Source organism: Glossina fuscipes, unplaced genomic scaffold (assembly GCF_014805625.2).
Source record: "Glossina fuscipes isolate IAEA_lab_2018 unplaced genomic scaffold, Yale_Gfus_2 0, whole genome shotgun sequence".
NCBI lineage: Eukaryota > Metazoa > Arthropoda > Insecta > Diptera > Glossinidae > Glossina > Glossina fuscipes.
Genome location: NW_023998414.1, coordinates 29,687,214 through 29,712,471, shown reverse-complemented (window position 1 = coordinate 29,712,471; position 25,258 = coordinate 29,687,214). Strand labels below are relative to the sequence as shown.

Here is a 25,258-nt window from a genome sequence, read left to right as displayed (position 1 = left end):
TCATTAGCGATCGAATACGAATTACTTCGTTAATCAATTCAAGCTTATCCATCTGTCTGTCCGTCTGTCCGTCTTATATTCTTCTGTTCAGCCTGTGAAACGCACTTTTGGAAATATTTTGATAAAAACTTGGTACACACTTGTTCAAACGCTATATATATTCGAATTGGATCAATTTTCGACTACTGAATAACTGCACTAAGCGAAGCGGTGTAGAGTGGCTAGTGGCGGTCAATGGCCCGCTATAATGTGTCTATTTGTTTTTATTTTGCATATGAGAAGCGTACGAATTTCCGATTTGAAGGAGTAAAAAATTAAAGTAAAAATATATAGAAACAATATTCTAATTGGAATTTATATACGAAATTTTTGAAGAATTAAGTCTTCGGCTACATGAACCTCTCCGCCTATTAAATGCCCAAGAAAGCTACAGACAGAATAATACTGTCCATATACACATCCATATATTTATATATATATATATATGTTTTTTATTGAGATGTGCTCTAAATCTTTTCTTAACGCATTTACGCAAAGGGACTAAGTAAACGGCACTTTAACACTAATCGTGGCGGATTTATGTTTTTGCTTTTGCTTACAAAAACATACAGCAAGAAAAAAAAAAAAAAGTCTTAAGCATGGATTTGAACAATACATCTTTAGCCGATTTAAATGGTCGTTATTTGTGCGTTTATAAATTTATACTGAATTATGTTAACAGGCTACTAACTCATATACATGCACCCAGTAGTGTGATGACTAATATAAATGAAAGAAAATAACATCAACTAATAATAGTAATAGTAATGTTGGTTAGCGTGTTTTATGTTGGGTTTATTGTTATTATTATTATTATTATTGTTATTATTATTGTTGTTAGGCCATACGTATATGTACATATATGCATGCACAAACATGCCTTGCTACCATATAAAACTCTTGGCTGGTTATTTATGCTCTTTAATGTCAGTACAATTGTTCAGTTGCAGTTGCTGTGCAACTCGTCTGAGCGGCTGTCTATGTATGTGTATGTGTGTGTGTATGTGTATGTGTGTGTATGTGTATGTGCTTTTTTTTTTTGTATGTAAATGTGTCTATTTGTGTACGACGGCACTGTATATTTTAATACGCGCTTATAACGTTTTTGTTATGGAATTTATTATTGCATAAGTTTTGTTTTATTGTTTTATTTATTCAGTTTTCCATTTATTTTTTTATTTTTGTTATTATTTAATGTGTGGCGTCTTTTTATTTTTTTTCTTCTTTTGTAATAATTTTTTTTTTTTTTTTTCAGAAAAATGTGAGATAGATACAATAACCTAAATACTCCTTAAATACTAGGTCTTGGAGATAAAAATGCGATGTATTTCTGCGATGTATGTATGGCTTTTAATGTTATTTTTATGTATTTCAGAAACAAAAATGTTGTTCATCAGGATCCTCGTAGATTCTCTCTTTTGACGAAGTTTGAAAACATTTGTAAGAGAGTAAAGTTAGCCATATGACCCCATAAGGGCTATTGTCAGTGGGTGCAACGATCTTCGGTGGACGGATTTAACATTCACAAAGACTTACGCCTTAGTTAGCGTTGTCACGGAACTGTGCTCAAACATTTGATAATGCATGACGTATTGCGCAACTGAAATCAAACGATCATCGAATTCGACATAACCTAAATATGAGCATTTTTAGTCACCTCAAGAGAAATATAGATATTTTTCATCAAAATTTCCTAAAAAAAAAAAAAAAAAAACCAAATAAGGCTAAACTAACAGCCCGTAACTTTACACCTATTACACCTGTTCCCATGAAAATTCTCTCCACAGTATGAGATGAATTTTCTCTTTCAACTAACGAGACCAAAGTCAACTTCTGGAAAACGAAATTAATACAAGATTTACATTATCGTTAACTATATCAAATTTTCGATTTCATGTCCTCTAAAACTACTTTGACAGACACTACGGGAACTTATCTCGAGAGAGAATTACACTCAATCATATTTCACGCGTCCATCACTGGCAATTTAAAAGTTCTTTAGAACTTAGCTAATAGAAGCCTAATAACGTTATAAAATCCATTAGCAATCGTTTTTATAAAATCGTAAAAAGAAATTTGTTGTAGATATAAACGAATATCGATTACCCGACGCAGTTAAATGCATAGAAGAAAGCTTCTATAAACATACGTTAGTCATACTTCCTTTACTTATTATTGCATATAGAATGAATTTAAATTTATGTGCGTATGTATGAATTTTTTTTATTTAAATTTTTCTTCTTTTTTTTTTTTTTTTTTTAGTTTTTGCTTATATATTAGGTGAAAGGAACATTTATGGAGAAAAATTGATCCCATATATAATAAATTAATCAAAATATATTCCATCATTTTCCATCTCATTTTATCATATTGCAGGCAGCATGGCCATGTCGTGTCGATCGAACTTATACTGGTTTGGCAGTACGAAACCAACCATCAACCCATTCGCGCACTCTCCTTTACAGCTCCTTTCAGGTTAAGTCTAGAAGCGATTATGTTGACTATCAAGCCTCATTGCCCTACCAGTCAATACCAGAGGACACGATTACATATAGCAAGTTCTCTAGAGGCTGCCAGATTCGTGATGAGAATGAGCCAACTAGTCATACGGGACGCTTCTACTTCTATCTTACTAGAGCGATCCCAGGTACCATCAAATTATTGTTTCATGATTTTTGAGACAAATCTCTTATTCTTGCGTCGATCAAGATTGATTAGAGAGTTCGTATGGTTAACTTGTTATTTTCCGTCATTCACATTTTTATCTACGCTGTCTCATACTGAAAAAAACCTTTTATAAGTAAATATGAAATGTGTTTTTACGATACGGGCCGCCGTTACACCTTAATTTATGCTTGATTAATAAAATGATTTCTAAAAGCTATTAATAACCATTCGTTCCGTGTATCGCGGTAAAGAGCAGTGACTACGGTAACAATTTGATTCGTCGTGTTTTTGCCTTTCAGTGTAATACTTCCGAATTGTAAGTGAAATGGACCGCGCATAAGTACATTACAATATTATATATAATACATGTAAAGTTATGCGCAACAAGGGTAGCTAGCAAGCATAACATAAGTACAACAGTACTAACAATAACACGGCGATGTTGTTTAAAAATAAACTTAAAAGGAGCACAACTCGGCGAAAGAAATAAAAAGTGAATTTTATAAGAAGAAGACAAATAAAAAGAGAAAGATATAACAAAAAAAAAAAAACAACGAGAGAGCATTTGTGTGTGTGTGTGTGTGTGCGAGAGAGAGAGAGAGAGAGAGAGAGAAAAAAAAGAGAAAGACAAAAAACCAGAAAAAGACGATTCATTCACAAACTTGAAAACACTCGAAAGATACAAGAGCATGTTTGTAAGTCAACACAACACAGGAAGCCAACCAAGTTGTTATGTAATATGCTTGAAAACTATTAAAGGCAAAACGTAGAAGGAAAAATCAAACTAAAGAAAGAGGAAAGAAAAGTTATAAAACATAAGAAATTGTATGCACCACAAGTGATATTATCATCATTTTTCGGATGTATAGGTTTAAAAAATGCGAGAAAGGAAAGGCAAGCTATTCCAGTTTTCAAACCAAAAAAGGAGAAATGTCAATATTAAGTTCAAAGCCAAGTTCAAGACAAACATTATTCCTTCAGGCATCGTTAATAATCGGCATCGGAGAGTATAATTTATTTATTTATTTTTTTTTTTTTTAAGAAAAAATTCCTTAATATAAGTTCATTTATTTTTTATCTGTATAATGGAAACAAAAAAAAAACTATACCAGAGTTGGATTCACCTTAAGTATAGATGTATAATAATCTTCGTAATACATAATTTCCATTATTTTTAAGTGCGTTACAAATGATCTGTTGGTGGGACCGTATTTTTATCATACTTCCTGTGTCGACATTCTAGGCCACATTTTTTAGTACTATAAAGGTAATAGTCCGACTAGTATGGGCATAGGCTTAATGTGATCGAGATAATAATTTAATTATTTTAACTTAATTAAACACTTGATATGCTCTAAATAACATCGGACCTTACCCTCAACACCTGAATATACGAATCCAACTATCAAGATATGATAAATTTTGCCATATATGCCATTTGAAGGCTAGTGTTGCAAGCTAGTCGATGAGCAAAAGCACCTACACCTCAGATTGTTTATTGCTAGCACATTTTTGAGCACATTCATTTCTTAACCAGGTCTGCGATGTTGAACGCCAATAGTATAGTATTTGTTTCAACAAGCTAAACCAAATAAAGATTTTTCCGTACTGTGAAGATTTGCAAGCCAACGTGACTAACAGTTGGCAACTCTTAAGAAAGTGCTTCGAACACTGATTTCATTGCCGTCCAAACCGTAGTTAATTCTTCAGCGTTTACATGCCGCTTTACGGTCCGAGTTTTTTGCGAAATCGCTAGCAACACATGAAATAATAATTTTTAGACATAATGATGCGAGAACGTTGATGCATTTGAAATTCAAAACTGATGATATCTGATTTATTATAGGGTATCATAAATTTTACTTTCTTTGTCTGCAATATCGCTCATCTGATGTTAAATATCATTTTCGATCCACGAACACTGTGTTCATTTTGTCAAAATCGTACCTATGAACGATATTTCAGGGACGCTAGCAAGTCAATATATTATTGATTAGTCAAAAAAACTCTAGGCATATACATCCATTCATCTGTGTGCTTGCCTATGGTAGATATACTGCTGGTCGTCAAAATTAAAATATCGTGGTCATGTTTGACAAATGATCGATAAATCGATCAATAGAGACGCTTGCATAGCGCAGTATAAAGTTGGAACTCTACTCTCTTTTAAAGGGAAAAAAAGTTTGACGTTTTTGCTGATTGCTCGCAAATTGTGCACAGATGCAACGACAAACCTTTCACGTATACACTATAGGTAATAAGGTTCCGTACAAAATAAAAAAGTTCGACCATGCCCATCCAAAATCTAAAAACGTTTTCTATTATAATTCATTTAGATGAGAGAAATAAATTTTAAGACTATATGTAGGATGAGGAGGAGCAGCATTTCAGAGTATCGGCTTTTTTTCTTTTTCCTTTTATAGGTAGACTAGATGGTCGGCTACTAGAGATAAAACTTTTATTAATATTATATTATCATAGTTAATATAAAGGTGACGAGCACAAAAGAATCTCTTGGTGGGGTGAACAAGTGTTAAAATTTTTTGCCAAAATTGAAGTTACTTTCTACTCTTTTTAATATGCAAGGGAGCAAACTTAATAACTTCAAACAGCTCTCGAAAGTCTCTCTTACGTGCGGATCTCATATTTAATATGCACGATTATATATATGTATTTTGATGCCATGCATAGTTATATGTATATATACTTATACGCAGCACTTAATAAGTTCGTTATACGGTTAGGCAGTGAAACAATCACATTTTGTCAACCGGAATGTCATGAAATTTTAATGCAATTCCTTTATAGGTTAATGTCTGTTACTGTCGAAATATTTGTTTGGTTGTGCCAAACTCATTTTACATCTGCATATCATCCTAAGAACTTATTGAGTGTTCTGTTATCCATGTCTAATCTATATATAATTATATAAGGAAGAATCGCATTTATCGATAAAATTCAGTTATAACGAACTGGGTATCGTGTGTTTTGCCCAATTCTTTGTCCATAAAGAAGAACCTTTAGACCTTCACGAATAATGGATATATTATGTGTTATAAGACTTATCACATATGGAGAATATCTCTAAAATTCACACACTATGCTAATGGATGCGTGGATTAAATAACAATAATTTATATTAATTATTTTAATTATATAAAACCGCAAAAGCTATCTGAAATAATTAAATCTAGCAAAATAAACAAAATTAATTAAGTAAATAACTTTTCTTGTACTTCCGTAGAGCACAACTCATTTCGATTCGTTTATTGTGCTGTTAGTTGATTTTGTGTCTTAAAGTGAAGCGCACTTCAGTCGCTAACTCAATATTATGGACGCGGAAGCGATTGTCACCATCAAAGAGTTTTTTGACTTTCCCTTTAAGTTTTGCTCTACATTAGGCATTCGTTTATATAAGTGGTCGAAAAGTGAGCGTACGACAATCGTGCAAATAATTTTACTAACTAATTTGCTCCTGCACACAAGTTTGTATCCGATACTTCTTGTTATTTATCAAATAAATATGGACCCGGATGATATTTTGGGTCGTACCACCTCGCTTGCGATTTCTTTATTTTGTGTAAACGCAGTAACAAAAATATTATGCGTAGCGATGCAGCACAAGAAGTTAGGTAAAATTATTCATAAATTAATAAAATACTTTCCGACGACATTCAAGGGTCAAGAAGATTTCAATTTACATTATGAATTCACGACTATGCGACGTGTTAGTAGCATTATGCTGTGGAATCATTTGTTGACTGCCGTCCTTTTTGATATTACGCCCCCCATGACTTTTGTTATAGAGTACGTAAGGAGTGGCGGTAAAAAACAATTCAACTTCATTTTACCTTATGGTATATGGTATCCATGGGATTACCATAAAATCGGTGCGTTTATCTTTACATATATGACGCAAGTGTTGGGGTCCTATGTTGCGGTCATCGCCTATGTTGTTCCGGACTTACTATTGATTTCAGTTGTCGCCTTAGCGAACATGAATTTCAGATATATAAGCAAACTTATTCGCGAATTTCACCCAAACTTTTGAAATCCTCATTAGTCCTTGTTGGGTGAAATTATGGACTATCATGATGATATCTTAAGGTAAGTAAAATATGTAGATACGTTGCTAGTCTATTTTTCTTAATATTTTATTGTTTAGCATGATTGATGAAGTGAACGATGTGTTTAGCTTGTCAATCTTGTTAAGTTTTTTCGGTTTTGGTGGCATGTTATGTTTAGTAGGTTTTAACGTAGTGGCCGGCAACAGCATTGTCGATATTTTAACTTATCTTCTCTTTATATCGTCCATTCTATTGATAATGTATTACTTGTCTGCATATGGCACGAAAATGATTACATTGGTAAGTAGAAAGGCAATTGCAATCAGATTCAAGAGAATACAAAAATCAATCATATTTCAGAGTACGGATGTTAGTGTAGCTTTAGCTGATCATTCATGGTATGACGGCAGCGTATACTATCAACGTATGTTGCCATTTCCTATAGCCAGAGCTCAAAGGCCAGCTCAACTGCTAGCTTATAAGTTCTTTGTGGTTTCAATGGAAAGTTTTCAATCGGTAAGACGGTACAGACATTGACTACTTTTTCATGATTTATTTATTTATTTATTTATTATTTTTGTAGCTACTAACAACGTCTTATCAATTATTCACTTTGATTAAAACCCGTTATGACGAACAACGTTGAATGAATCTTTAAGAATTTCCTGGATCCCAAGCACACCTAATCTTCTTAACGCTTATCGTACCGCTTGCATTGCATCATAACACATATTATATATTAAATTAAATAAATAAGGAAATTAATGTACCCTACGGAGAATGTCTATTGTTTTTCGATTAATTACTTTTATGACATTGAACAGCGAAATGCATCATCAATGTTAGCATTTTACTTGTACTGATTGCATAAGAGGGGCACAAGTTCTGGAGGGGAACGCTTTTCATGAATTGCTTCAAAGCATATGAACATTTGTTCATATATTTGCTCGCCTCTGATCTTGATAAGTTTTTCAATTCAATTTAATGCTGCTCCCTGTAATGCAATTGCACTCAACTATGCTTAATTGGGTCTATCAGGGTCTAATATTATTGTTATTCAATTGAATGTTCTTGAAATCTTCATTACACTTATTTCTCGAAGTAGTGAATATGTTTACCGCAGACATTACGCGCACAAGCAGACTAACAAACGGGCATTAACGCATACGTACCGTGTTGTAGTGAAGTCGTACGAACACGCAATCTAGACAATTACCGGTTAAATGCTTAAGTTGAGAGATAGTTTACCAAAATGTCGAGTGCGGAAAAAAACACAAAAATAGTTTCCCTCGCTTTTTTAATATGAAAATAATGAGAAAGGGCGCAAATGCGTTGTACTTGAGTCATGGCTTCGTGGGGTGGTGGGGTTTCATGGAGTTTTCAGAATCAGCCAAAAAGCTAATTCAAGTCAGACGCTCAGACAGGTATGTAAATGATCGAGGCATATAACAGCTAACAGCACATAAGGATCCGTCCGATAACAGTAATTCGAGAAAGTTTATTGAGTAAATAAATTTCCAAAATTGAAATTTTATTCTATTTGTAGAAAAATCTCCGATCAAAGCACTTGAATTTAAAAAGTAAACCCAAATCTCTAAAAGTTGAAGTAAACAAATGTTTTTTTTTTCTTTTTTTTGTTCTGTGATTTGAACCGCAATTAAAATAAAAATGCTTTCGTTCAACATTCACTTGCAAATAAATGCTAAGGAGTACTGGCTTGGCTTTATGTAAATAAGAAGAACATTGAAATGTATTTAAATATTTGTGGTAAAAAAGAAAAAGAAAAAAAAAAAAAAAAAAAATACAAGAAAAAGTACAAGAAAAAGAAAAAATAAATATAAGGATATAACGAAAGTTTACATTTTTTTTTTTCTCAAAAATTTATATCCGAAAAGTAAACCAAAGCCATAAAAATTCATGCTATGTTTGGTTTTTCTTTGTAACTATGAAAATCAAGTAATTAAAAATTTTCTAAAAAATTGATTTAAGAGATAACTTTTGTTTTCTTTCTTAAATTGAGAACGCTCCTATGCATATTCCTATATATATATATAATCTTTTTAAAATAAATATTTCTTGACCATGTGTGTGTGTGTGTGTGAGGATAACCTTGTACAAATAATCTTTATTTCCGGTCAAAAGCTTTTAAAAGTCGGTTTTTTTTTTTTTGTTTTATATAAAGAGAGCAAATAATAAGATTTGCGAAGAGTATTATATAAAACTAGAGGCGATCCTTTTTTACTTGATACTTGCTATTCACTGCATTATATTCTTATTTATTTATCCGTATTATTATTATTATTATTATTATTATTTTTTTTTTTTTTTTTTTTTTTGTTAAAAGAAGTCTTTCAAATATATGTAAACCATAGCATGTTAAGATTAAACGGTAACCGTTTCAATTAGTTATCGAAATATTCTTTCGTGAAGCCTACAAATGCATAATTACTTGATTCTTGCAATTCTGTTGACTAACATTCCCGTTTTTTTTTTTTTTTTCGCTTGCCCTCACCTTACTTACAGAGAAGATCCCAAAATTTAAGGCTAAATTTGGTAGAATATTTTCCAAAAAAGTTGAACAAAGTATGAACGAACAGACATCCAAAAAGGCATAACTGAATCCATGCGCTCTTATTATAAGCCAATAGGCCACACATTGACGCATTGTTTGTTAGCTTGCACATACATAACACATATATAAATGAATCCTTTCTTTTCGTTTCTTTTCTTTTCTTAACATATGAGAAGTAAAATGTCTGCCGCATGCGAGCAACACCTCAAACTATGTAGCTGGGGTATCTGGTAACGTCTGCACATTAAGCTAAGACATCTGGAAAAGAAGCATAATGATCATTGTAAGAGCGGAGGCACGTGCAAGAAGTTGAATGAAATAAAGGCAAATAGAATCCAACTATGTCGATATATTGTATACATCGAAATCAAAATTTTGATAGCATTTTTCGATATACATATGCGTAAAAAATGCAGTTTCGATGTGAAATGAAATTCATCTGCCATAAAATACCAGGCGAATTATGCAGGATCTTAAAATTAAATCTTTTACTTGACATTAGAGGCATTAGCTTTTATAAAATAAAATGAATAAGAAAAATGAAGAAAGAGAAAGAGAAAAAAGAACACCACGTATAAATAGAAAGCAAAAGGGATAAGAGCATAAGCATTTCTAATAAAACGTTACATTCGTAGCCGGAGTGAATCGCTTAAGCGACGCAAACATGCAGAATCTTGTAAGTACGTAACGTTGTCGTGGGTAAGTGAATATGAAACCGGAACACAGGTTTATTGAATCAAAAATTTCAAATATTACATACAGCTACCTATTCGTCTATGTAGAGGGACGAAGTCTTTAAAAATCTTTCTCTTTTACAGTGAAGTCTTCATCCTGGCCTTTTCCTTATATCTTCGTACGAGGCAAAGCGTTGCTTGGCAGTATTATAGGATATCAAAATTCAAATTTTTTTTTTTTTTCTCAATACATTTATAAGGGGAAAAAAACGAGTTTCGAAAACCCAATGAATGGAAGGCACCTAAGCATGTCCGTCTGCCCAACTGTGTATGCAGGTGACGTCAACTTTTCAAAGGCACCGGACAAAGAGTATAAAAATTTAGTTCTTTCACTTTTTTTTGCCTTTTTTTTTTTTTTTTTTTTTTTTTTTTAGAATAACAATGATGGATACAAGGGATTCGGTCAAGCCCGAATATAATTTTCTTACTTGTTTAATTTGTAGGGTTTGGCAGAACCTTCTCAAAGCCCTTTTGAAAAATATGCACTAAATTCGCGTAATGGTCTTATTCCAAGCGACAGTTCGCCTTTCATCTAAACTGTTAAGCTTTTTTGCCGGGTAGTTTATAGTTTACCATGACATTTAAAAAAAAAATAAAAAAAAAAATAAAAAAATTTAATAAAAAATAAACTTTTCGAATTTTGCATAAGAGATCATAAATTTTGTTATAACCTGCTTTGTTGAAGTTAGAGACAAAGCAATATAAGCGCATATAAGCGCGTTTATTTTTTACACACGTACAAGTTAACAGCAAAACAAAAACGAATACAGGAACAACAATTTATTGAATGCTTCTTCTTGATTACATTTATTGAACTTCCTGTTTGGTCAATTACGGTTTTCGTGATCGTTAGCTTAGTTTATTAGAAGTGATGAAAAGATGAACAGACAAAACCGGTAAAAATGGTTTAAAGAAATGCGTAAAAATTATTCAGAAAATTTACATCGTTTGAATATATGGACGGAGAAAGGGCCTTAAGCCTAAGCTCTTCAAAGTCGTTGTCTTCAAAGAAAAAAATAAATTAGATTAAAAAAAAAATTGTCTAAAGGATTAAGATAATATAAAATAAAATAATAATAATAGTAATACTAATAATAATAATTATAAAATGCAATGTGTAAACATGATGTAAAGAAGAGAAGCCATTTACATAATGTTTTTTTTTTTTTTGTTTTTTTCTTTTTTCGTTTATAAAAACTCATCACCAACTATTTAAACGTTCGTACATATACAATGTATATGCGTGGCCAGGTTTTATCTTCTTAACTGTAAAGATGGCAAAATAAAGGATTTGCACATTTAGGGATTCTTTGCCGCTGCCAAGGCTCGGGTAAAGTAAAGTAAACACGTTTTCCAACAGCCCAGCAAAGAAGAAACTTGTTTTTACTTAAACTTTGTAAACTTTAATAATGCCACGAAGCCATGTAAACAGGCAGGCAACTACTAACTGTAAAAAAGCAAAACACACAAATTTCGTTTCTTTTTGGCTAAAGTAAATGCCAGTTTAAATTACAGTTTTTATTTAACTAAATACAAAAAAAAAAAAAACAAAGCAAAGCAACAAAAGAAAAAAAAAAAAAAAACCAACTAGAAATTTCTAATGGCTTCCTAGCGTTACTCGGTACATTTGATGGAAAAACTAGTTGCTGCATTCGCACTACAGGCAGAGATTAGAGAGAGATTTAAGTAATTTTCTTGGTCACATTTATTATACACTTTTGACTGAAAAAATAATTAAAATTATAGCGAAAAAATAACAAGTTAAATTGTTATTTTAATTTAGAAAAAAACAAAAAACAAAAAATAAAAACAAAAATTGTAAAATATTAAAAATTATCGTAGCTTTCAAGCGATGCATTCCTTTGAATACGTTTTACAGCAAAGAAAAACTAATATATATTTATATATATATATATATCTATATATATATATACATATATATGTACATATACGAACTCTTTTCATTCATTTAACTAATTTCAGTATTTACTAAAAATATTTAGGCGGATTTAGGCTCACAAATCGGGCTCAGAAACAAAAGTGTATTCTCTTAGAAACCACCATGAAGCATATATTCACGTTCTTAAGTCTAGATCACTTCACGTTAGAAAATTATTCGTCATAAAATATCAATAATTATGCCTTGCTTCTAAGTAAAAGTATAGGTCCGTTAAGGGGCGATAGTCCAAAATGTACACTGACGTGGTCCAAATTTAGCAAAATTAATTTTCGTTTGATAAAAATCTGATTACTCTTCATCGATTCTCGCTATAGCGAAGTGACAGCTAGACTTTGTTGCCAATATAAAGAATTATTACATCTTACAATTACAATTATTTTCACGTAACAAATTTTCTAAGCCAAGTCGTTGTAACGGGCGCGTAAAAATGGTTCGATACTATCCATTTTCAATAAGGTCCAAAACCTAGACCCGCCTTCAGGCCTTTTGAGTGATACGTTCATGTAAACTACATCACGACTGCTGTAGTGTATAAAGGGTAGAAAAATCCTTCTGTCCACTCGCAACACTGACAACACTGTCTGTCCATCAAATGCACCGTTTTACAAAAAAAAAAAAAAAAAAAACAAAAAAAAAGACATGATACCAAGCATTTACGCTTTAGAAAAGGAGAAAAATGTCTTGCGGTTTGATTTATGTGAATTCATACCTTCTTAAGCGATACATTGATTCGTTCACATGGGCTTATAAGTAATCATTCAAAATAGATAAAATTCACTTTATCTGTTATACCTGTAATATGCAAATACTTTGGCAAGCGCATACGAACTTGATAAACAAACATATTAATTAGCATTATAAGCGTCCTGATCTATATTCACATATTTGCGGATTCGCATAGTTATATGCACATATTTGTAAGGAATATTATAGCGCGCACTTAATCATCTGCCTTTCTAAATATTTACCACGTATGGATTGCAATGCTGAGCATATCAAAATCGATAGGGATATTCATGACAGAGCGGCAAGTTGTAAAATCTGAAAATATATATAGTGTACGAGCAAAGTAATTTTCAATTTCACTCAGGTAACTACTTACTAGGATTGCTGAGTTTTGTGTTTATGCGAGCCTTCAACGAGTGCAGTGTCAGGAACAGAATCATTATTTGTCCTGTTGAATATGAAACCCGCTCATCTTAATGGCCTAAAGCTCAGTCCGTCAGACACACAACTAACTATCGCATGCGATAAGTAGAGAGGTTGTTCTATTATTATCCTCCTTGAGTTTTGGGAGTTTCAGACCTATCCTAACAGATCTTTTAGTATAATCTTGAGTTTTCACTGCTTCAATACATTGTATCAGCCATGCATACGCGCAAACCGCAGAGTGTTTGGCTTGCCAATTGTCATCGCATGGAGCAGGTAGGCATTCATAGTTCAAAAACGGCGTAAACTTCAAAAATGAAACATTTATGGCAAAACCTTCTCCAATCATTGAAGAGCGTTAATACATTACAGTTATGTTAATCATTTCTAAAGCGAGAGATGGCATAACCAGATTTAAAAATTACTTATGTCCTTTCGTCCTTGTTCAAGCGCTTGTCTGCAAAAACATATGACAGACAAAAGCGGCTCCACAAAAACACTTCTGGACGGTGTTATGCAGTCAGCAAGTCTTTGTCGCCTATTACCTCTCGATGCTGCTTATTTCGCTGGAGCTCGTTTAATTCTGCTTATAACTAAATATATCTAACGTAAGTCCACGCTTTTGCGACAGCCATAATATCAAAGTCTATTGACACTTGAAAACGTCTTCATACAACACAGACAAAACGGATTTAATTAAAGGACAGCAAGGCTTTTTCCTGTAGATATCGGTTCAGATTACTGGCCGTTCTTTTTTAATATCACGCAAGATATATCCAAAGAGAAATCCTTTACCTTTTAAGATTTATTCGCTGAAAAATCACAATATTCTAGAAGTCTTGCGTGATCAGCGTAATCAGAATTTATTCAATTTTTTCTTATTTTTCTGTTAATGTTCTGAACATCACTTTTCTTTACGTCTCAGCTTACCTTGTATTGTCAAATTTCTACTCCCTGTTTATTGCTATTATAAGAAGTGATTCCACTTAACACACTAAGTCAGTATTTTTCATTCAAGATCCGGCTATAAAGCCTTGCGAATATCCGCAGCTTGACAATAACAAAGGAATGAAAATGGAATTAAAGTTCGACACAAATACCGATTATTATTAGCGAAGATAACTCTGCTTGGTGTACTAGCTCAGTGTTCGTCTCCTAGAGCTTTCATATTTCAATTTTATTTTAAAGTAATTTATATAAATATTACTGCAAAACAATCTGTTCATAGGATAGGATGTAATAAAATTGCATGTTCAAGGAAGTGAGCCTAAGGCGACTTGTGAACTCAGCAGAATAGCAGGTATGTATAAGAAACTTTCTTACCCGTCTTGCTATGTTGCCGTAATAAATAGCAAACCGTTTTTTCTATAGTTACGATGAACACCCCTATGGTATATGAATACACGTAGATTCTTCACTTAAATTATTTAAAAGTGTTCTATGCGCATATAATGCGTGCATGTATTCTATCAGCTTTAATGAAGCAGTCAAGCATGAAAAGAATGCATTAACAATTATAATTTAATTAATAAACATTTTTATGTAAATAGATTTTAGATACATAAATATATACGATATATTGTATATATTAGGTGTTTGCAAAAATTGTGATCAGCGACTTTCGTAGGTAAAAATGATAAAGAATTGGGAAATGCCAGTGTGCATAACGGTTGAATTCCATGATTTTGACCTTCCTCTACACGCTCCAACAGTTTTCCATCTAATATTAGTGATTTATTTAGCGTATGTCGATGCTAATCATGCAGCGCTCAAAATTCTTCTGCTTCGAAGCCCACCAAACGTGCTGAGTGATTTATGATGACACTACTTCTCTTACCCCAATACTATTCTATCATATGCCAATTGTCGGTTTTGGTGTCGACAGTTTGCAAGTGGCGACACGAATTGACTGAGAATACCATTTTTTGGCCACTTGTTGTATGAGTTGCGAAGGATACACACTTAAAGCTCGAATCGGAAGTTCTGCCACACCCAGCGTACTCAGCAGACACGACACCTCCTGATTGCCACTTGTTCAGATCGGTGGAGTATGGCTTGGCTGGCACGCGGGTCCGCAAAGTGCAAAAGAAGTGCAAAAATGGGTGAATTGCTGTCAAACTAATATAAGTTCTTTCGACATGGTATCGCCATATTGCCAAAAATGTTGTAAAAAATGACGGAAACTATTTTCATTTGTATACACCGTATCAATTTTCAAGAGAAAAATTTATCAATGCAAACACCTAATATTACATACTATATATATTATATAACTTATTTTATATATTATATATCGTCTATATATTATATATAATATCCTGCCGTTGCGGTACCAAACCGAAATATGTAACATGTATATGAAGCATATAATATAAGCACTAGATTTGCACTTCGATGAGTCATAACTAGGCGTAGAGACATCGGAGACAATCGATCAGTTTAAGAGTCACATTTGGTTCAGACAACAACGTCTGCCCGGTTCTTAGTTTGTCCACGTATTGTCGTCTTTTGTTGGAAAACCTACGATTGCGAAAATTAGCGTAAGAGATACTTTATCACATGCTGCATATCGGATAAGGTAACTTGACGAGCATTGCCGAATTAATTTAGAATTTTCTATAAATACTTGTTAGAGTCATAGAAAAGTAGGTCTTTGATATTATCCCGATCTGTACGATCTCGACTGTTGCGATCACTAACTAGTACTTAGGAAAACATTTGACATTTTTCACATATCACTTATGATATCACATATGACATATGACAAACCAAACATAGCTTTTATATTTGTAGTTAATTACTTTGTTTCGATTTCGGTTCTATAATTTTGGATGTTTTGAATTGATTATTATTATCAGCTATAATAATAGATGGAAAACATTAGTTACACAATCAAAGTAAATATTTTTTTTTTTTTTTTTTTTTTTTCAAATTATTGATTAATGTGTGCGGCATATAAAGCTAAAAATCAAATTAAAAAAGAATAAATCGCAATGATTTACAAGCCGAACGCGTCATCGCGTTGCAAACTATTCTTTCTTGCACTATAGGATTAAAACATTTAATCGAATCGATTGCGTTTTTTCTTTTTTTCGACTATCGAAGTAAATCTTTGTAACCCTTCAAGCATGAAAGACAATTTGGTCTTCGAAGAGAAGGAAAAAAAAAAAAAAAAACAGTTCTGGAAAAACAACGCTGACAGCAAAATTGTGAATCCATTGATTTCTGGAAAATGGACGCCATCCAGAAGAATTGGGAATTTGTCACGATATCGTTAAATAAACTTTTTCCCCCTTTTTTTATATTCATATCTCTTCATATTCATTTCATCTTAATGATAAATTACATTTTTTTTTTTTTTTTATAATAATAAAAATTAATTCCAGGCTTCTGATAGGGGAAAATGAATCGCTTAAGATAGAGATAAACTTGTAAATAAAAATTCAAAAAAAAAAAATATATATATCCAAATAACATTTGCTTCAATATGTCACTAACAATGGTCGTTTTTGTTAACTGCAGATGGTTGCGCTATTTCGGCAATCGAGATCACTTTCGAAGTGATCTTTTATGGTTTTCCGTAAGCCAATAATACAAAGTTTTACAGCGGTATACGCTATAGCTTGTAAATACATATATGCATATATACCTATAGATTATTGCTAGTATCAAAATGCTTGTTAGCAGACATCGCTTATCTTCTTACTTGATTTAAAAATTTCTTTAGGCAAGTTTCAATTCTCCACCATAATTTCTGATGAACCTTCAAAGCCGATGATGTGTATGCATAGACGACGAATTTTGTTTTAGTCCCTCTATGTAAATTATGAGGATTTTATGTGTTTTTTAGATTAGGTTAAGTACATTAAGATAGGACTCGGGTGGACGGGACTGCTATAATCTGATCCATTCGAAGATCAAACAGATAACTTCGAACAAGTCTGGGGCGAAGAGATTGTCGATCTCTGATTTCCGTCTGATAGCCTTTTATTTTTTAACCCTCGATCTGAGCAGACGTGTGCTCATGCCAATCTAATCCAGTAAAGAGGTAAGTACAGATAGTAATCAAATTTAAGTTTAATACATCGACAACACAAAGTGTGAATAAACCAATAATATACGAATGTTTTGATAAAATAGGGAACAGATCATGAATTATATATGAAAGGAGATTAGAATGAAAAAAGGTGAGAGAGAAGAGTAGTGATATATACATATATACATACATATGTGTGCGAGAGAAATTATAAGTCAGAATAGTGATATAGGTAATCATATATCGACCAGTCAGAAGAAGATGGAAGACTTAGCCCAATGAGATAAATAACTAGGACAATGGCTGTAGAGTCGAGGAAATAGAAATATTATCGCAATTCACCTTTGCTATACTCGTGGAGTATTACCGCAGCATAGACTGACGAAGAACTTCAACTTGAGAATGTTCATCCTGATAACAGTCAGATGATAGTAGCGGCTAAAGATGTCAGTTATTCATATGACAAATCAAATTGTGCGATCCGAATCATTTGCATTCGGTTCGTTCTTGGACCAAAACACTTCAGCGTGCCAAATTTCATCGAAATATATGAAAAATTACGGTACTAGAAAACAAGAGAACCGAACAACTGGACAGATGGACAGACAAGCTTATGTCGAATCAGAATCACTTTCTCGGTATAAAAAAAGACATGGTCAAGTCCGTCTACTTGGGTTGTATACATCCGCACACGCATTACAAGTGATGCAGATTATTGAAATGTTTATCATTGTTATCAATCATGTACATCATCACAGAGGCACTTTGGATCGAAACAATATCCCTTTAATATCGTTTAGTTGATGAGTTTAAAGAAATATGCTTTGCGATAGAGTGACAGCAGAACGATATACTAGAAGGCTAAAAGAAATCATGGCTTTAAATAGTATTGAAAATGGCAGGTACGATATTAAACAGAACTCATGTCTTACAATGCTGAAAATAACATAATCACGCAAATGGGTTATGACAAAATCCGTGCGAATGTACGTATCGGAAGTGTCAGCTGTCCAACGATCCATTATTCGAGAAATGGTTAGTGAATGCCAAACAGACTCCCTATTATGTAATGCACGTTTAGCTTAGGTCAGACTAATTACTTTTTATTATTACAATACTTCAAGGCTAAATTGACATTTAAACTTGATAATCACCGAAAATTAAATTCAAACGTCGTTTTCAAAATTACCTTTCACGATCACAGCAACAGCAACAGCAACAGCAAAAGCAGCAGCAGCACCGTTGCATAAATCACTCGAATTGACTAGTATGCGATTTTTATGCAATAGTTAGTATTCGTTATAGCTTTTCAAATGCTTTTCTTAATATTAATTGATTTTAGGCGAAAATGACTCTTGTTTTATAATATAATGCTGATCTCATATCAAGGCTACGCTACGTTGCTTTAAATTATTATTTGAGAAAAAAACCAGTTGTTGTGCACAAATTAAATTAATATCCGCTGTCCATTCAAAAAAAAAAAATAAATAAATAAATGTATACATAAATAAAAAAATATTTTCGATAAAAACTCTCTTGTATTTCATGGAAGCAGTTGCAAGTAATGATCAAGTCGTAAAGATTTTTCAGCGTACGAAGCAGACATTAATGAGTCAGCTCCTTTTTTTTTTTTTTTTTTTGTTAAATGCTTACTATGGAGATACTCATATTCAATCTTAAGCTATAATAAGTAATAACAAAGAAAAAAAAAATTGATTTTTATACACTGGCACTTAAGAGACTTCTCTAGAGTATTAAGATTAAATTTGTGCGGGTGTTTTAAATATTATATTTAATTTCATCTGTAACAATTTCGCAAAGGACAAACAACACTTAAAACGTGTCGATAACAATACGGTGAACCAAAATTGTTCCACACTCGCTTTCATCACACACATGGCTTGAAGTTATTTCACGTATTTAGAGTAGGGTATGGTCATGCACAATAAACTAGTGATAAGAAACATTTTGGAACCAGAATGATGGGGAGGGGGAGAGACGGGTGGGTTGCCATTTTCAAACTCAATCAGCTGACGAGCTTTTCCAACACCAATTGTACAAAGGTGACGTCAGTTGGAAAATGGCTACCATCAAGCTAAACACAACAGGTATTTCTTATAAGGTAAAGAGATAAGCCTAGCGAAGCTAGGTTAGATTATTTTGGATATAAAATAAGTGAATTATAATTTTTTATAGCCTATATTAAGCCAGGCCTACGAGTAGCATATAAAGGAAATTAAAAGTAAGAAGAACCTGCAAGAAAACACTCTAGGAACCGAGGACAAAACCGACGAGCAACCCACCCAACCGTTACGGCATGAAATATGTGCATAGAAATACACACATCCTTACACAGAATTTTGTGGATTTCAGTGCTAATTGGGCACCTTTACCTGAATGAGTCAATCAGCTCAGTGATGTGTAAAAATCAAAATTTTTCTTAACAGTTGAGAATGATTATATCATAAATGATATGATTATAATTAATTTAAACATTAAATAAATAGGTAGCCTCCGCAAGGAACAATAATTAAAATTTAAAGTATACGTCCGAAAGAACAACAAAGTTGATGTTGATATGTTATTTTTATCATTAGATGAATTTTCATCCTATATGTGTATGGATGTTATTACCGCCTAGGCGAAGTAAGAATTTTGATTATATGTTACAATTAAGATAGAGATGCTTCTTAAATTTAGTTTAAGGTTAAGATTATATTTTATCGTAATTTTACTTTCACACGGCCTATCTAAAATTTATATTTATATATATATATATATATATATTGCATGCGTGTATGTATATACATGTACATTAGGTCATGTGTATACATGCACAGGCATCTGCTGAATAAGTTTGAATTTTGGCTAACACCCTTATAATAGCGAGTCTCACTTAAGCTTCTCTCCAGTTGGTTTGGCTTTTAGTGTAAATTATTTACAGTACCGAAATCAAACAAAAAACTTTTTCACTAGCGCATGCACACATAAACACTTTATATGCACACGGCATATACGGACGCCCAAAAATTTAGCTTAGTTCAGCAACACACCATTAGCTACGTCTGCCAAGCCGTATCTTTTTTGGTTGGTTTTTTCTGGCATACCACTTCAAGTCACAGTTTTTTGATGCCTCCATATACATACATAAATACTTTGAGTTGTGTTCTCTTCTTTTTTTTTTTTTTTATACTTTTTATTTTTTTACATTTATACGGTTAAAACAATGCGGCATAAAGTTGCGTTAATATTATTGCCACTAGCGAGGTGTGATACTGTACACAGAGAATAACAAAGTAATTTATGCGGAATTAACTGATGCACAATGCATACATGCCGCTGATACAGTGTATCAGTACGAATTTACTTAATTAGTATAAAAAAAATAAAAAAATAAAAAAAAATAAATAAAAAATTGTTTGCAGATTGTTGTTAATTGCTGCAACAGTCATTAAACTAGGTTTTATATTGCGCCAACTTCAGCTTCACATACATAATATATATGTGTAAACACGCGCATATTTAGGTAATCGTTCAAATTCATTCAAGGCATCTATTATATTACTATTGAAAAATTTGGAGTTAATAACTTTTTTTTTTCTTTTCTTTCTTTTTTTTGTTATCTATTTCGCCTAAAGACTACGACTTTTGAAATATTATTAAATTAAAACAAACTCAAACAGCTACTGCATTAAGGTTTAATAATATGATCAACTCTTCATCAAACTTGCGCTCAAATCAATTACGATGAAATATTCGATTAAACTTTCCTTAGGGTTACGGCCGTTCATTGAAATCAATTATGAATTATTCAGAAATTCTGATATAATGATAAATATTCCCAACCCTCACTACTTGAAAGTGAGCTTACATAGCGCCACGTCAACAGTTTAATATTATCTATAGCATACATAGCTGCATGCTGCCCTAGTGTACATTTATTGTAGTTGGCAACTGGTCATCATTCAGTAAACGACGTCATTCTACAGTTAACTGGGAGATCCGAACCATTTTCAGCAGCGCTCCTCCTTCGAGCAAAACTTCTCAATATACAAGATTTCGTCGCATAATTAATATCAGAAGACAAGACGGATAGAAGGGTTCATAAGCTTACATCGATTCAGAAACGCGTCTATCTCAAACCCTCTGGCCTGGTGTCCTAAAGTAAAGCAAGAAACGGCTGCGAAGACAATACACAAAATCTATGTCTCGCTTGTATTGATATGACCGCGGCGCTGGAATCCTGCCTCTTCAATGGTCTAAAAGTGCTATTGGGCGTAATATCTCTTCTTCTAGTTATAGAAAAAGGGACTTAGACTGTCGAATGTCGACCAAATAAAACCGCAGAATCTCAGCGCCCGCCTAGACACATTGAACAACGTCATGGACGAAGGCTTTGCTACGTCGCAAACCTACTACTGTCCTATCGGTTTAGAGACCGGCAAGATCGGGTTGGGACAGACACGCTTTTGAACCCAGGGTGGATGGAGGGAAATACTACACTGACCGTTCAAAACTGGAAAATTGGAAAACTGCGGCTGGGATTTGCGAGCCGAGAACTATTCAAAAGACCATACTAATGGAATATAATCCCTTCACATTCCAAGCAGACGTCTATACAATCTCCGCATGTGCTTCCGATTGCTTAACAAGGCAATAAGAGAGAACGCTGATTTGCATTCACTCCGACAGTCCAGCTGCATTAAAGGCTCTGAAAGGACAAACAGAGACATCTGAACACACGTTGGAGTGCCTTTAAACATGTAATGAGCTAGGAAAGCGCAGTGATGCGCATCTAATATGGATGCCTGGCCATTCGAGTATTGAGGGCAGCGAAAGGGCTGACTGTCTAGCTAACAGGTGGGACCGAGGGGTCATGATAGGCCTTAAATCTTTCTATGGCGTATCAAGAAGTCATGTTAATAGGCTAGTATGGCAATGGACACACGAAAAATCAGATTGCCATTAGAAGGATGTGCAGGATAACGGGAAACGGCAGAATTCATAAAATTTTCCAACATTTTCCGAAGGAGCGACCTTTTTGGTCACAAACTTCTACATGGGTCATAATTCCCTCAGTTGCCACCTGAAAAACCCATACCGATTAATGCAGGTTCTTTCTAGGGACGAGTGAGAGTGACTTCCATCTCATTCTATGTGACTATGAGGCCCTTTAGGCACCAAGTGTTTGTTGCGCACTTTATGTATCAAGAAAGTAGCTGAATTCATAGGAATTCTAAAACTGAAGAGACAAGTTCAGGGATGACTACAACAGATTTTTTAGGTCGCAGTGCGGTTCGCCTAATACTAATAGTAACCTGAAGTTCTTTTTGGTATTGCATAAATCCAAATATTGTATCAACTTATTAGACTCCTGTACAATTAGTGTTGTCGATTATAAAAAGAAAAACAAATAAACAAAAACATAAATTAAAGCCGATTACCAACGACTCAAATATTGTAGAATAAAGTATTTCAATAGCACAGTGCACGACAGGTATACGCACCAGGGAATAAACAAACTCGTTTTGGGTTTTAGAAAACGGTTATCCTTCGCATCGCTGCCGAGCTCTTCGAAATATTAAACATAGACACCTCGGCACAAATATGACAATAGATACTTGGAGAACAATGACCGTTCAATACTTTCACAATATTCTGTAAGGCGAGAACGTAACAAACAATCAAAAAACTGATGATTAGTTGAGCAGCGAGTAACTTCGTCAGCGTGAAAGAAGTTCTCAGACTGACTCTGGCAAGAAATTGATAATGAAAGCATTTGGCATTAATTTCGCCTAAATTTCTTATCGAAACGTTTTCTCTCTCTCTCGTTTCTCCTCCTTAATGATGTAATCATCTCTATGCTACTTCGAACTATATATAACTGGTTATTGAGCAGATACATTACTTATTTAGTTATAAATTGTACGGAGTAAAGCTAAGCGCACTTCTTGTGTGTTTGCCTTGACTATTTAAATGAATTCATGTGTTAAATCGAAATTCAACCAATGCTCTTTGACCAAACGATTAGCAAATATTGTTAAAATAAATTCGCTGAACTGAATTGAAAGGAAAAGAGCATGTTAAACTAATATATCAACATATAATGACGGAGAACGAGAAAATTCTACAGCGAAATATGACGAATATATGAACACAGGAGCAGAGAGAGAGAGAGAGAGAGAGAGGAAAAGAGAGCGAATGAGAAATAGATAATGACATGGAAGGAGGGAAAGAGATAAGAATCCTAAAGTAAATAATTAAGGCAGTATTATATCGCATATAACCTGAGTAATTCTAATTCTAACCAAAATGCTAAGTTAACAAATCGTCTAAACTAGGTCAAGATAAATTAAACACACATCGTTTACAATCAAAATAAAAGCAGGGTGTGCTCAAATCTACAAATCTACATTTATATATATAAATGTATAATTAATTCGATACAATTGTCAAACAAGAACTTAAAAGTGCATAATTAATTAAAAGAAATTAATTCTCGCTTACAAAAAAATTGAACACTAATTATCTACTAATTGAACAAAATTTATTTATTTATATTTCATAATAATAATAATAATAATAATAATAATCAGAACATATATTAAGGGAACAAAATGTGTTTTTGTTTTTGCTTGTTAGGGAGTGGAAGGAGGGGGGGCGGGGGGAGGGGGGGGGGGAGGAAAAAAAGAACCAAAAAGGAGAAAATGTTAATTAAGTACTAATTACATAAAATGTCAATTTTAATGTTAAGATTTATGACATTTTTGTTTAATAAAATTTTTTACTTTATCTGTTAATAGAAAAAATGCAAATATTAAATCAATCACTGTCGCTTACATGTTTCCTTTTTATTGTCTCGGTTATTAATTTTTTATATTCAAAAACAAAAAAACAAAAAAAACAAAAAAACACAACAACAAAAAAAGTAGTTTGAAGTCAAAGTTCTATGATTTATGAATAATTACCCTTCGTGCTTTCAATGGTCAAAGCGTAGCCGCTTATCATGGGAGTAAAGATAAATTTCGATACTGATCAAATATTACCCGGAATTGGTAAAAAAACAAAAAAAAAACTCACATTAGTTTTATAGTCCTTTTTGATATATTTACCTATTCCGTTTTATTTATATATGGTTTTTGGCAATTCTTAAGACAAACTCGGCGGCTGAGTGAGCTGAGATAATATTTTTACTCAAAAGAGATGGCTTGTCTCGTTCGTGTGATTGAAATATTCAGTCCAAACGCGGACAATGCAAGAACCATTTGAAAATTGTCACCCAACCTAGTAATTATCCACCCACGTTGAGTTTCCACTTAAGACGCGGAGAACTGGCGATCGTAGTCGTGGTTTTGCAGATAATATCGTAATGGAGGTGTGTGAACTAATAACGCACACGCATTGCGGACGATTAAAGACTTGCATTTTAGTCTGGAACGTTTTGTCTCTAATCTAATAAAGGCGATCTGCCTGAATTGATTATCCATGTTAAGGCTAACTGAGCATCTAACAGGTGTATAAATAAGTTTTGTGCGTTGACATTGTTTGCTTTGTAAAACTTAGCTGGCGCGTTCATTATTTGTACGCTTAGTTATATATATATATATATATATACATGTGTTTATATAATGGCTGCTTGGTTGCGAACATTCATTCCATAGAAACATTTCACCGTTATCACTCCCGGTAATTATATAAAGAGATGTAACGATTACTGGCTTGATTGCATCCCGGGACTTTTTCAATTGTGTTTACATCCATCCACATTATTATTATGAAATTTATGCGGTTTAGCGTACATTTTTTTGTCCTTCCAATTGTCCAGATGAATGTTTTCGAGTTCCATTCCTTCCATTCGGGCTTCTATATAGATGAACCATTCTCAGGTATTCAGTGGCAAATTTTAAGTCAATCTATTAGGCGCTTGCATGTGCTTTGATCAATGCTTCATTTAAAAAGGCATTTATTACGAAAAGTTGTTAAAATACCTTTTAAGCAAAATATTTTGAATCATTTTCTACAAATTTTTCCCAT

General features: G+C 33.2%; 2 protein-coding genes across 4 annotated transcripts in view; one reads left to right on the top strand and one right to left on the bottom strand.

The window, feature by feature from the left end:
• LOC119644625 (furin-like protease 2) overlaps window positions 1-25,258 on the bottom strand; it is a 251,160-nt gene that overhangs the window by 154,688 nt on the left and 71,214 nt on the right. The gene's annotated exons all lie outside the window — the stretch shown is intronic.
• LOC119642025 (putative odorant receptor 85d) lies at window positions 5,895-8,518 on the top strand. The gene is made up of 3 exons (XM_038041020.1): window positions 5,895-6,753; window positions 6,872-7,289; window positions 7,357-8,518. The coding sequence occupies exons 1-3, from the start codon at window positions 6,038-6,040 to the stop codon at window positions 7,417-7,419; spliced, it is 1,197 nt and encodes a 398-aa protein (XP_037896948.1). The 5' UTR covers window positions 5,895-6,037; the 3' UTR covers window positions 7,420-8,518.